Below are 14,065 nucleotides of genomic sequence, written 5' to 3'. Positions count from 1 at the left end.
AGCCTTTCTTCTGTTGTGTTTTGGTGGCCCCAGGCCGGCGTGACTCCTTGAGCCGAGATCATGGCAATGACTTTTCCCGGGCACAGCACAGCCAGCCCCGCGGCGCACGCCACGAACACACGTGTTTGAGCCCACGGCCACCTTGTCCTCCCGGGCATTGCCGGAGGGGACACGACTGCACCGCCAGTCCGGCCCGGAGCCAGATCGCTTTTCTCCGCCTTTCTACGAAATACGGCCTCCCGCGGCCCTTGTATTCCAGAGAATACGCCCTCTGCCTTATCCCGCCCCACGCCCGTGACGGCATCGGCGCGCGGCTGAGCTGCGCCGCTACACGGGGCACCTCGGCCCGGGCCGGCGCCGCTACACGGTACGTTACGGCGCGATGGCGGCCGAGATCCACTCGCGGCCGCAGAGCCGGCGGCCCGTCCTGCTCAGTAAGGTCGAGGGGCACCAGGACGCGGTGAGCGCCGCGCTCCTCATCCCCAAGGAGGACGGCGTCATCACGGCCGGCGAGGACAGGTGAGCCGGGGCCTGCTCCCCGCCGGGCCGCGGGGCCGGGGCTGGCGAGGGCGGGGGCCGGAGGAGAGGCGCTGGCGCGGGGGGTGCTCAGTGGGGAATTCGGTGTGGGCGATACCGGTGTGGGCGATGTCACTGTGCCAGGAGGCGCCCGGCCGTGACTGCGTGCCTGGAGCCACAAGGAAATAGAAAGCAATAAGAAATAGCCGGAGCTGCGGTTGCAGGGAGGGACTGGAGCCTCATCAGCTGTGAGGGAGGAGCGGCTCAGCGGAGCCCGCAGCCTTCCCCCGCCCGCTGTGTTCGTGTGCTGCGCAGCCCCTGCTCGCCCCTGTGTGCAGATGGGCTCTGCGGAGGGTACGACACAGCCAGGAGTGCGGGGATGTGTTTCCCTCGGCCTTCAGCCCCGCCGGCTGGGTCACTTGTAGTGTGTCGGTGCTTCCCCCTGTGCCGGCAGAGCTGGAGCACCCCGAGCTGCTCCAGCCGAAACGAGCCCGCTCCGATGGCTCATCGTGAAGGTTCAAACCTGCTTCGCCCTGGCTGGAGCAGCTCAGGGAGTGAGGTGGCAGAGCGGGCCGGAGAGGGAGTGATGAGCAACTGAGGAGGATGGTTTCTGCTTGGAAGGGAAAATGCCTTCAGCGCCTAATCCTGATCCGCAGCGCTGGCTCACACAGCTGTGAAGCGCCTGCCACGGCAGCTGGTAATGGCATTAAGCAGTTATTCAGATGAAAGGCAAGTGGAAACGAGGAAGCGAGTAGCACAGAGGGGTTGTGGCAATGAGAGTGGTGAGGGGTCTGCAGCGTAGCGGTGAGAGAGGGAATTTCCCCCGTGCTGTGTGGAAAGTGACTTTTAAACGTTGAGAGGGGTAGAAGATGCTCCTGTTTAGAAACGGGGTCAGTGTCTTAAAGAAGCATGTTAAAAATAAGAAAGTGCACTCTTTGAGGTGTAGCTTGGTGGAGGGATAATTTTAAACTGAATTTGCATCAATTTTTGCATGAATTCTTATTTGAATAGCCTGACCTTGTGAGAAACAGGAGTGTGTTATCTGAACTGAGTTTTCTGGCATTTATTTTGGGTCAAAAAGCACAGTCAGACCAGTTGGTCGATGGCTAGTTGGTTGGTCTCTTCCCTTCCCATGGAGATGACTTTGTGCAGTACATGTTTGATAATGGGTTTTGGATGGGACCGGGCAGCTTCCTTTTTATTCCATTCTTACGTGTGATTGTTCTGGTATCTTGGTGCTGTGCAGGGTGAAGTTGGGGTTTGGGTGCCAGCATGGGCTGTGTTCAGTTCAGTGTGCTTCCTGAAGGAGAGAAGAGTAAATAGCAATTTTTAAGAGTTCCTATCTGAGTTAAACCTGCACAGAGTTTCTTGGTGCAGGCTTGCAGAGCCTTGCCTGTGGCAGACAGTGCCAACCTTTAAACCTCAAAGTCTAATGCTGAAGGTCAGCAGCCTGCATGTTTAGACTGTTGATAAGAGCCAAGGATGCAGCTGCATCTTTATCTGGGCAAGTTTTGATGTCAGACAGAGCTGTGTGAGGAGAGCAGAGGCCGCTGCCCACGTTTGGTGTGTGTAATGTTAAGTGAGGCTGTGGACTCAAAGCAGAATTCATGTCACCTGCCTTGCTGTGGGAATTTACTTAGATCTTTAAACTTTCAGAAACTGTTGCACTGTTATTACCTCTAATCTGGGGTACCTCCTACAGTACATCAAGCCTACTCATATATTCTTTACCTACAGTTTAAGGTGTTGTCAAACTTACTGCCCTGTTTGTTCATAAAAGTGGGGTGTAGGTGTTAATGCTGTGTAACTGATTATGCTGCTCACAGCAAGCAAAGTACAGAGTACAAGGAGCAAAAGACCTGCTGTGTACACTAAGAGTAGGGCTGAAGTATTTTTTATTGCACCTTAATGCAGCTGAGGCTGTCAAGTATTTCATAATAACCAGTCAGAGGAATGTGTTTACAGCTTAAGTAGTGAGGAAAACATTGGTGCACAAACATTCTCTAGGATTGTTGTAGATTATTCTCTCATTAGAGAAGTTGTAGTTATTTCTATTTTAAATTATATTTCCTGGAATGAGAAGTAACAATTCTATTTTTTTTGAGAATACAAGAGGTTCCATAGTAGATCTGTGAATGCCAACACAGAGTCTAGGGTTTTTTTAAAGTTTTGAAGATGAAAAAGGAAAGAAGAATGCCATCAGGAGACAAACAGTTTTCCCAATCTGATTTTTCAGCAGGATACTTGCCATCTGTGGACCTTTCTCAGAACTAATCTAAAAAGGACAATCAACTCTGTGTCCCTGTTGGGATCTTGCCTGACCCTGGCTCCAAGACAGTGTTGGGAATTGTTGCAGTGTGTCCCTCAGCAGACAGATAGCTAAGGCTGGGTGTGTGTTTCCCAGCTGTAGTTGGGAATGCTGAAAGATTATAAGCTGTGTGCAAGACCCTAAATGCAAGATGAAGGTAATGTATTTACCACAGGCTAACAGGATCTCTGGAGTCACTGGCCCACCTGAGTGATGGTGTTTGGTGACCATCAGCAGCTGCTTACATTGCAGTATTAGTTTTGGTTGGTTTTGCTGGTTTTTGGTTGTGGAACTTAAATATTGGTCAAAACACATTTTAGTGTACAAAAATTCGATAAAAAGTGTCAGCTGCAAGCTGTGTCCTTGAGCTTCCATTGCACTGTGATTAAACCAGAGTCCTAATGCTGTTTTGGGAACAAGGTCAATATCAGTCTAAATACTTTTGATTTATTTTAACTACCAGAAAGATGCAGTCTTCTGTTCTTGCTAGGAAAACAAGAACTGTTTTAGTTAGTAACTGTTGGTAATTGATTTCAGATAGGAAAGCAATTGCTGCTGGTTTGAAGGTGTTAGGAAGGTGCAGAGCTTGGAACAGGGCTAGGGTAGCTGTGTAGTAACTTGCAGCAGTGCTTGTATTGTAGCAGGTTTGGATTTGCCTGCTAATCTTTCATCAGTTCTTACTCCCTGACATATGTGCAGTTGGCTTTTAGAGGGCAGCTTATGTAGCACGAGCACAGACACTGCTGTGATGCGGGATTTTCTCTGCTCTCAAATCCCAGACTTTTTCTCCAGCACTATTGGGTGCTTAATCACCCTGTAAAAGAAACAGCAATCAAGAACAATGAAAATTCTTAGAAATTTGGTGAGGCCACATTCAGTATTGCTTGAAGATGGCTTTTGTGTGTGTTTCTTTATATTACATTAAAAAATCCAACCGAAAAACTGCTTTGAATGGCTCTTCTATAAATGTGCATGCTGTCCAGCTGAAAGCAACTTCTGGTTCAATACTGAATGTTAGGGAAGTTTGGAGGTCATTTTTAGTCTTGTTTTGTTTCCTCCTGCCACTCTCAGCTGTCTGAGTCTACTGTAATTTAAAAAGTATGTTCCTATCTCTGGGTGCTCCTTAATGAGTTTCAACATTTTTACGTCCTTACCGAGACTGCTGTCAAACCAACCTGTGTCTTTCTAGACCCTTAACAGGAAATGCTTAAGGAAAGGTGAGTGGTAGCCAGCTCTTCTCAGGCACTGAGCACAGGACTCCCCATTAAGTAAGACCAAGGTTTGAGAAGAGTGCTCAAGACTTTAGGGTGGTTCTCACGATAAAGCACTGTTGCAGTAGAAGGAGATTGTGGGAGCAGCATTGCTGGAGGACTTCTCTAGTCCTTTAAGCTAAGAACTAGTATTTCACGAACTAATTTGTCCTAACATAAGGAGATGCATCACAAAAACAGGACTGTATGAGAGAGAATTGAGGAGAAGTGGTATTTTGGCACAGGTCACTTGCTGAGTGAAACGATCTCTTCAAATTTTGCTCAGTCAGAGCTTTGTATAATTAGATATAAAGCTGTCTGACAGCTTATCTTTGCAAGCATGAGGCAAGTGTAGTCTAAATCTTACTTAAACTAAAATAAGAAGCTTTCAGAAGTTAATTTTGCTAACTCTTGCAGCTATTTGCTTAGGCTCTTGACTTCAGTGAGGGACTGAAGTTGATGATCAGTGCAGAAATTATACTTCCAAGAAACAATTTCTTAGAAAAGCCAATTCTTTGCTTCCTTTAGTTTAGTATCATTAACTGCAATACTGAGAGGAAGAAAAATCTGCTTGTGAAAAATCTGCAATGGGTGATCTCAATCACCATGATAACCCAGTAGTCTTCTTATATAGAAAATAATTACGTGACTTTGGCTAGAAGTAAAAGAGCTGCATTAGTAAGGGTGGAAGCTACCATCTGGTGAAGTTGCTTTACAAAGCAAATTAAAGGTTGATAAAAATAAATAGGTGGTAACTCATGCTACTATTGGCATTTGCATCATAAGAATGACTTGGAAACATTGTTTTTCCCATATTGTCATGTTACCAAGAAATAGCAAATGCTCTTCTGAAGTGTTAACTTACTGACATAAGGCAGGGTGTCGATTCTTGTAAAGAGGAAGTGATAGCTTTTAAGAGACAGTCTTAATGCAAAATATTTAGTGGACTGGATTAATGGACATATGTCATTGAACTGGTGGAAAAGTGACTTGATTTAAAAGCTGAAAATTATTGTTTTGGGGCAGTGTGTACTCAGCTGTATTGATTTCAAGTTTTAGAAAAGTAGTACATTAAGGGTGGGCATTGTTTGCTTTATTTTTGAGTGGTTTTTTAAACCAAAGCCCTGAAGTGGATTGCAAAATTAGAATGCCACCATTGTATCTTCAACCTGAAAAGTTCAAGTCATGATGCAAGATACCAGTCCCCTGCTGTGCTCTTTTTGTTAAACTCTTTACTGTCAATCCTATATGATATTTAGAAAAAAAAACCAACCCTAGTATTTTTCTAAAAAATTCTAAATACCAGGCCTTGTATTAGCTAACAGTAAATAGAACAATGCATCTCAATGAAGTCTCTTGACAGTGTTTCCAGGTACATATATTTACAGATCATTTAGGAATGAGGAAGTTGGATTTAAACAGTAACAAAAAAGGCAAACAGTGGTTTGGAGAGGAAATTTCAAGTAGACTTAAAATAACCTGAGCACTGTCTACATGTGTGCTCTTAACTTCTTGATGTAGAGGCCCTTCAAATGTGTCTGTTGTAGGAATGTTTTTAATTGACAATAGCTTTCCACTTCCTTGCTAGTCTCTTATATCCCTCCTCCCAGGATTTGACAGTCACGAGAGCAGTGCAATGCTAAGTGTTCTTAAGACTCTTTCTCCTTTTCTTCCAAGGGGTGATTCTGGAAGGTTGCAAACTAAAACCAATTTTATAAAGAATCTTAGCATGCTGTCCAACTCATCTTGTCAGCTTGTTTCAGTTTTCATTTGAGTGCCTCATCAGTCCTGTTCATATTTAGGCCAGAGGAGCAATGCAAACTTAAAGCAGCTAATGTTGTTTGTTCTTTGCATTTCTACATGAGGGAGTACAGGCATGGCTTAGTGGAAATAGTACTGACTTAGATTTGTTGTCCTCTAAGAATTCACACATTAATTAATGCTTGGGGATGGAGATGTCAGTAATATACTGGTCTGGAGGATTAGGTGCGTCTCTTACTAATATTCAGTGTCTGGCTTGCTCAAGGCTGAGTTGTACAGAGAAGCTCTAAAAATGAAAAAGTTCGGACTTCCATAATGACATGATTTGCAATTTTTTAAAAACAAATCAGACACTTAATCTGTTATAAAACAAGCTGTGTTTGCACTGCCAAAGCTAGAAGGTTTCTGCAACTTGAATTTGTCTTGCATCAGGCAGATCCAAGGAGGGGAATTAAAGGAATGCAATATGTAGCAATTTTGAGGTGAACTGAAATAGCATTTCCATTTAATACTTACTGAAACTCAATGTATAAATAGTCTTGAAGAAAACTCTTCAGAATCCAAGGGTGCCTATTCTTAGTACTATTATTCTTGTTAAGTTAGAGTAATATTTGAGTGCTGTTATTTCTGTTGTCATTCCTCAATTATGTTTGAGTAGCACAAAAGCTTAGAGGGTTGGAGCTGATACATAAGTAATGAACTGGTTCAGATGCAAGGGATGATGCACTCACTCACAACTGGCTTCTCCCTGCTCTTCCCATGACACAGAACAATACGAGTGTGGCTGAAGAGAGACAGTGGGCAGTACTGGCCCAGCATCTACCACACCATGTCATGTAAGTACAATACTGGAGATGGTAAGTGGTGGCCAGGGATACCATGGGTTTTGTGCTGTGTGTGGGAATACTTCCTTCCCATTTCCCCAAGTGCTGGAGTCCTTCAGTCATCTTGATTTTGGGAGCTTTGCAGCAAATCTAGCTCAGACTTCAATTTGAAACAAGCTGCATAGTGGGCAAGGTCTACGGCAGCTGTGTCAGAACCACACCCTTCACCAGGGTGGATCTGCAGCTGTAGGTGCCTCAAGTGCTGGCAAATAACTTGTCTGCCAGTTAAGTGAGCTTTTCAAACCACTAGCTCAGAGTTCAGACATAAAAATATTCTGTGCTTTTTTGTCTTTTAGGGCTCCATGTGAGATAATTTTAGTGAGCTCAAGTTCTTTAGTGTAACCAGCTGCAGATGCTGTTGCTGCTAGCTCAGCTTTCAGCCTGTGTAAAATTCCTCTTGCTGAGTTGCACCCTGTGGCAGGAAATTTTAGTAGTATATCTGGGTTACAGTAGTCATGTACCCATCCTCAGCTTCACAAGTGGGAATTCAACAATCTTACCAAGGGATGTTATCTGTGCAGGCTAATTTCTATCAAGCTACTTAAGTAGCTTTTGCCCTGAGTGAATGATTTGACTTTCTGAAAAGTCATGTGTATCCTAATACCTCTATTTAAATCACTGTAATGTACTTGCTCTTTTTTTGACAGCACCATGTTCTGCCATGGCTTATCATCATGACAGCAGACGAATATTTGTTGGCCAGGATAATGGAGCTATCATGGTAAGTTGTTGTGACTTTTCATCAGAAAGTAGATTAGAATTGCTTAGATTGTCTGTGAGCTCCAGGTGTTGCTGGCAGCTAATAATCTGTTTTCTTCCCATTCATTTTGGAATGCAGCTACTACTATATGGCTGAACTTCTTGGCAGTTCAGCTGAGCTGTGCAGGGGAGGACTGCAAAGCAAGGGTTCTTCTGGCTAGATGTGAGCCAGATAGCCTCAAGAAGTCAATGAGCCATTAGTGCAGCAGTGGACCCAAACAACTGCACTTTGTCAAGGAATTATTTTAAGGGGAGTACATTAAGCTGGGCAGGGTGCCATGGTGGAGAACTAACAGGGGTTATGAACTGCCTCTGGCCAGGAATATGGATCTGCCTCTATCTTGCCATGCACATGTCTCTGGATTTGTTTTCTGCAGATCTTTTTATGATGTGGAAATTTGAACACTAGCTCTAAAATTACAAGAGACTGGGTTTGTTTCTTTTCTTTCTGGGATCTCTTCCTTCTTTCTATACTCTTGCTGTAGTTGCTGTCCTTGTCCTGGAGAGCAGATACACATAGCAGAACAGAAAGTGGGTTTGTATTCTTCCACTCTGTTCTTGGTAAAGAAGGGGAATCTTGTGACTCTCAGATGTTTTAATGGTTTCCCTTCTCTATGAAAATAAGGTCAAAATAATAACTGTCTTATAAGGAGTCAGGGTATGCATGAGTGTCATAAACAGTGATTCTACTGATAACTGCTGTGAATAGTCTACACAGAACTGCATAGAATGGTGATTCCTTTGGTAAATACTGAAACTTGTAAGTTGAGACTTCTAAAATTTCATAAGCCTAATGGATCAAATAGAGAATACTCTCACTCAAACNTTAGGAAGGTGCAGAGCTTGGAACAGGGCTAGGGTAGCTGTGTAGTAACTTGCAGCAGTGCTTGTATTGTAGCAGGTTTGGATTTGCCTGCTAATCTTTCATCAGTTCTTACTCCCTGACATATGTGCAGTTGGCTTTTAGAGGGCAGCTTATGTAGCACGAGCACAGACACTGCTGTGATGCGGGATTTTCTCTGCTCTCAAATCCCAGACTTTTTCTCCAGCACTATTGGGTGCTTAATCACCCTGTAAAAGAAACAGCAATCAAGAACAATGAAAATTCTTAGAAATTTGGTGAGGCCACATTCAGTATTGCTTGAAGATGGCTTTTGTGTGTGTTTCTTTATATTACATTAAAAAATCCAACCGAAAAACTGCTTTGAATGGCTCTTCTATAAATGTGCATGCTGTCCAGCTGAAAGCAACTTCTGGTTCAATACTGAATGTTAGGGAAGTTTGGAGGTCATTTTTAGTCTTGTTTTGTTTCCTCCTGCCACTCTCAGCTGTCTGAGTCTACTGTAATTTAAAAAGTATGTTCCTATCTCTGGGTGCTCCTTAATGAGTTTCAACATTTTTACGTCCTTACCGAGACTGCTGTCAAACCAACCTGTGTCTTTCTAGACCCTTAACAGGAAATGCTTAAGGAAAGGTGAGTGGTAGCCAGCTCTTCTCAGGCACTGAGCACAGGACTCCCCATTAAGTAAGACCAAGGTTTGAGAAGAGTGCTCAAGACTTTAGGGTGGTTCTCACGATAAAGCACTGTTGCAGTAGAAGGAGATTGTGGGAGCAGCATTGCTGGAGGACTTCTCTAGTCCTTTAAGCTAAGAACTAGTATTTCACGAACTAATTTGTCCTAACATAAGGAGATGCATCACAAAAACAGGACTGTATGAGAGAGAATTGAGGAGAAGTGGTATTTTGGCACAGGTCACTTGCTGAGTGAAACGATCTCTTCAAATTTTGCTCAGTCAGAGCTTTGTATAATTAGATATAAAGCTGTCTGACAGCTTATCTTTGCAAGCATGAGGCAAGTGTAGTCTAAATCTTACTTAAACTAAAATAAGAAGCTTTCAGAAGTTAATTTTGCTAACTCTTGCAGCTATTTGCTTAGGCTCTTGACTTCAGTGAGGGACTGAAGTTGATGATCAGTGCAGAAATTATACTTCCAAGAAACAATTTCTTAGAAAAGCCAATTCTTTGCTTCCTTTAGTTTAGTATCATTAACTGCAATACTGAGAGGAAGAAAAATCTGCTTGTGAAAAATCTGCAATGGGTGATCTCAATCACCATGATAACCCAGTAGTCTTCTTATATAGAAAATAATTACGTGACTTTGGCTAGAAGTAAAAGAGCTGCATTAGTAAGGGTGGAAGCTACCATCTGGTGAAGTTGCTTTACAAAGCAAATTAAAGGTTGATAAAAATAAATAGGTGGTAACTCATGCTACTATTGGCATTTGCATCATAAGAATGACTTGGAAACATTGTTTTTCCCATATTGTCATGTTACCAAGAAATAGCAAATGCTCTTCTGAAGTGTTAACTTACTGACATAAGGCAGGGTGTCGATTCTTGTAAAGAGGAAGTGATAGCTTTTAAGAGACAGTCTTAATGCAAAATATTTAGTGGACTGGATTAATGGACATATGTCATTGAACTGGTGGAAAAGTGACTTGATTTAAAAGCTGAAAATTATTGTTTTGGGGCAGTGTGTACTCAGCTGTATTGATTTCAAGTTTTAGAAAAGTAGTACATTAAGGGTGGGCATTGTTTGCTTTATTTTTGAGTGGTTTTTTAAACCAAAGCCCTGAAGTGGATTGCAAAATTAGAATGCCACCATTGTATCTTCAACCTGAAAAGTTCTAGTCTTGATGCAAGATACCAGTCCCCTGCTGTGCTCTTTTTGTTAAACTCTTTACTGTCAATCCTATATGATATTTAGAAAAAAAAACCAACCCTAGTATTTTTCTAAAAAATTCTAAATACCAGGCCTTGTATTAGCTAACAGTAAATAGAACAATGCATCTCAATGAAGTCTCTTGACAGTGTTTCCAGGTACGTATATTTACAGATCATTTAGGAATGAGGAAGTTGGATTTAAACAGTAACAAAAAAGGCAAACAGTGGTTTGGAGAGGAAATTTCAAGTAGACTTAAAATAACCTGAGCACTGTCTACATGTGTGCTCTTAACTTCTTGATGTAGAGGCCCTTCAAATGTGTCTGTTGTAGGAATGTTTTTAATTGACAATAGCTTTCCACTTCCTTGCTGGTCTCTTATATCCCTCCTCCCAGGATTTGACAGTCACGAGAGCAGTGTAATGCTAAGTGTTCTTAAGACTCTTTCTCCTTTTCTTCCAAGGGGTGATTCTGGAAGGTTGCAAACTAAAACCAATTTTATAAAGAATCTTAGCATGCTGTCCAACTCATCAGCTTGTTTCAGTTTTCATTTGACTGCCTCATCGGTCCTGTTCATGTTTAGGCCAGAGGAGCAATGCAAACTTAAAGCAGCTAATGTTGTTTGTTCTTTGCATTTCTACGTGAGGGAGTACAGGCATAGCTTAGTGGAAATAGTACTGACTTAGATTTGTTGTCCTCTAAGAATTCACACATTAATTAATGCTTGGGGATGGAGATGTCAGTAATATACTGGTCTGGAGGATTAGGTGCGTCTCTTACTAATATTCAGTGTCTGGCTTGCTCAAGGCTGAGTTGTACAGAGAAGCTCTAAAAATGAAAAAGTTCGGACTTCCATAATGACATGATTTGCAATTTTTTAAAAACAAATCAGACACTTAATCTGTTATAAAACAAGCTGTGTTTGCACTGCCAAAGCTAGAAGGTTTCTGCAACTTGAATTTGTCTTGCATCAGGCAGATCCAAGGAGGGGAATTAAAGGAATGCAATATGTAGCAATTTTGAGGTGAACTGAAATAGCATTTCCATTTAATACTTACTGAAACTCAATGTATAAATAGTCTTGAAGAAAACTCTTCAGAATCCAAGGGTGCCTATTCTTAGTACTATTATTCTTGTTAAGTTAGAGTAATATTTGAGTGCTGTTATTTCTGTTGTCATTCCTCAATTATGTTTGAGTTAGCACAAAAGCTTAGAGGGTTGGAGCTGATACATAAGTAATGAACTGGTTCAGATGCAAGGGATGATGCACTCACTCACAACTGGCTTCTCCCTGCTCTTCCCATGACACAGAACAATACGAGTGTGGCTGAAGAGAGACAGTGGGCAGTACTGGCCCAGCATCTACCACACCATGTCATGTAAGTACAATACTGGAGATGGTAAGTGGTGGCCAGGCATACCATGGGTTTTGTGCTGTGTGTGGGAATACTTCCTTCCCATTTCCCCAAGTGCTGGAGTCCTTCAGTCATCTTGATTTTGGGAGCTTTGCAGCAAATCTAGCTCAGACTTCAATTTGAAACAAGCTGCATAGTGGGCAAGGTCTACGGCAGCTGTGTCAGAACCACACCCTTCACCAGGGTGGATCTGCAGCTGTAGGTGCCTCAAGTGCTGGCAAATAACTTGTCTGCCAGTTAAGTGAGCTTTTCAAACCACTAGCTCAGAGTTCAGACATAAGAATATTCTGTGCTTTTTTGTCTTTTAGGGCTCCATGTGAGATAATTTTAGTGAGCTTAAGTTCTTTAGTGTAACCAGCTGCAGATGCTGTTGCTGCTAGCTCAGCTTTCAGCCTGTGTAAAATTCCTCTTGCTGAGTTGCACCCTGTGGCAGGAAATTTTAGTAGTATATCTGGGTTACAGTAGTCATGTACCCATCCTCAGCTTCACAAGTGGGAATTCAACAATCTTACCAAGGGATGTTATCTGTGCAGGCTAATTTCTATCAAGCTACTTAAGTAGCTTTTGCCCTGAGTGAATGATTTGACTTTCTGAAAAGTCATGTGTATCCTAATACCTCTATTTAAATCACTGTAATGTACTTGCTCTTTTTTTGACAGCACCATGTTCTGCCATGGCTTATCATCATGACAGCAGACGAATATTTGTTGGCCAGGATAATGGAGCTATCATGGTAAGTTGTGACTTTTCTTCAGAAAGTAGATTAGAATTGCTTAGATTGTCTGTGAGCTCCAGGTGTTGCTGGCAGCTAATAATCTGTTTTCTTCCCATTCATTTTGGAATGCAGCTACTACTATATGGCTGAACTTCTTGGCAGTTCAGCTGAGCTGTGCAGGGGAGGACTGCAAAGCAAGGGTTCTTCTGGCTAGATGTGAGCCAGATAGCCTCAAGAAGTCAATGAGCCATTAGTGCAGCAGTGGACCCAAACAACTGCACTTTGTCAAGGAATTATTTTAAGGGGAGTACATTAAGCTGGGCAGGGTGCCATGGTGGAGAACTAACAGGGGTTATGAACTGCCTCTGGCCAGGAATATGGATCTGCCTCTATCTTGCCATGCACATGTCTCTGGATTTGTTTTCTGCAGATCTTTTTATGATGTGGAAATTTGAACACTAGCTCTAAAATTACAAGAGACTGGGTTTGTTTCTTTTCTTTCTGGGATCTCTTCCTTCTTTCTATACTCTTGCTGTAGTTGCTGTCCTTGTCCTGGAGAGCAGATACACATAGCAGAACAGAAAGTGGGTTTGTATTCTTCCACTCTGTTCTTGGTAAAGAAGGGGAATCTTGTGACTCTCAGATGTTTTAATGGTTTCCCTTCTCTATGAAAATAAGGTCAAAATAATAACTGTCTTATAAGGAGTCAGGGTATGCATGAGTGTCATAAACAGTGATTCTACTGATAACTGCTGTGAATAGTCTACACAGAACTGCATAGAATGGTGATTCCTTTGGTAAATACTGAAACTTGTAAGTTGAGACTTCTAAAATTTCATAAGCCTAATGGATCAAATAGAGAATACTCTCACTTAAACCCATCCATTATGAAGTCTCAGACATGTAAATCCTAAATACTATAAGATACAGTTTTGTTTGGTTCTGCTGGGGATAAATGAGGTCTTATCTTTTCCTGTAATCTCCCTTCAGCAAACTCAGTTCTGAAAGGATGTTCCCTGTTGAAAATTCTGTTAACCTTAATTTACTGTTGGTATGTCAGTGTGCTTTGCTCCAGCCTCAAAAACGGCTCTGTTTTGGTGAGATATACTGCTGCTATATAACCTTTGGCCTGAGAGGCTACTGCTCCTTTTTGGGTATCAGTGTTTGTATCACTGTGGTATGTTTCCTAACAATTTCATTTCGCTTTTAGGAGTTTCATATTTCTGAGGACTTTAATAAGATGAACTTTGTGAAGACCTATCCAGGTAAACTGTTAACCAGTGTCTACACTAACATTTGTGTGAAGGGAAGGTGTCTAAAATGCTTGGTAAACTGGACAGTCACAGATTAATCAAGTCTAGATATGCTTTAAATCTGACTGACCTCATAGCTGTCACTTAGTTGGGGATAACTGCCATAAGATAAATGTTCTGTCAGTCAGCTGAGTCCAAGTTGCAGTCATTAAGTTCACTACATCATTAGCCTGTAAGTGTAATGAGCCAGAACTAGTGAGTTCAGATTTTGCTCTTCAGTTGGAGTAGTTATACTACATGAGTGTTGGGGTAAGAGTTTTCTAAAGGTGAATTTTGGTATTTACAATTTCCATCCTTTTTGTAATCCCTGGGCTTGGTTACTTCTAGCTGAAGGTAAGAGTCCTTACCTTCTCTATCATCTTAGGAGGGCAGAAGGGATGAAAAAGATCATATTTTTCCTGTACGTGGGAAATAGGAATTGTT

The 14,065-nt window shown here is 42.3% G+C and overlaps 1 protein-coding gene across 2 annotated transcripts in view; it reads left to right on the top strand.

The window, feature by feature from the left end:
• The first annotated feature begins 318 nt into the window (after positions 1-318).
• The window catches only part of WDFY1 (WD repeat and FYVE domain containing 1), a 29,960-nt gene continuing 16,213 nt past the window's right edge, over positions 319-14,065 (top strand). Inside the window, exons 1-4 of one of the 2 annotated variants that reach the window (XM_017822367.1) lie at positions 319-519; positions 6,604-6,671; positions 7,367-7,440; positions 13,540-13,594. In XM_017822367.1, the coding sequence (XP_017677856.1) occupies positions 383-519; positions 6,604-6,671; positions 7,367-7,440; positions 13,540-13,594 (334 nt within the window). In that variant the 5' untranslated portion in view covers positions 319-382. Of the gene's footprint in view, positions 520-6,603; positions 6,672-7,366; positions 7,441-11,491; positions 11,579-12,273; positions 12,348-13,539; positions 13,595-14,065 lie in introns of those variants that run through there. The other variant, XM_017822366.1, reaches the window with a different exon arrangement.

The sequence above is a fragment of the Lepidothrix coronata genome, unplaced genomic scaffold (genome assembly GCF_001604755.1).
Source record: "Lepidothrix coronata isolate B3197 unplaced genomic scaffold, Lepidothrix_coronata-1.0 Scaffold97, whole genome shotgun sequence".
NCBI lineage: Eukaryota > Metazoa > Chordata > Aves > Passeriformes > Pipridae > Lepidothrix > Lepidothrix coronata.
This window is presented reverse-complemented; position numbering and strand designations above follow the sequence as displayed.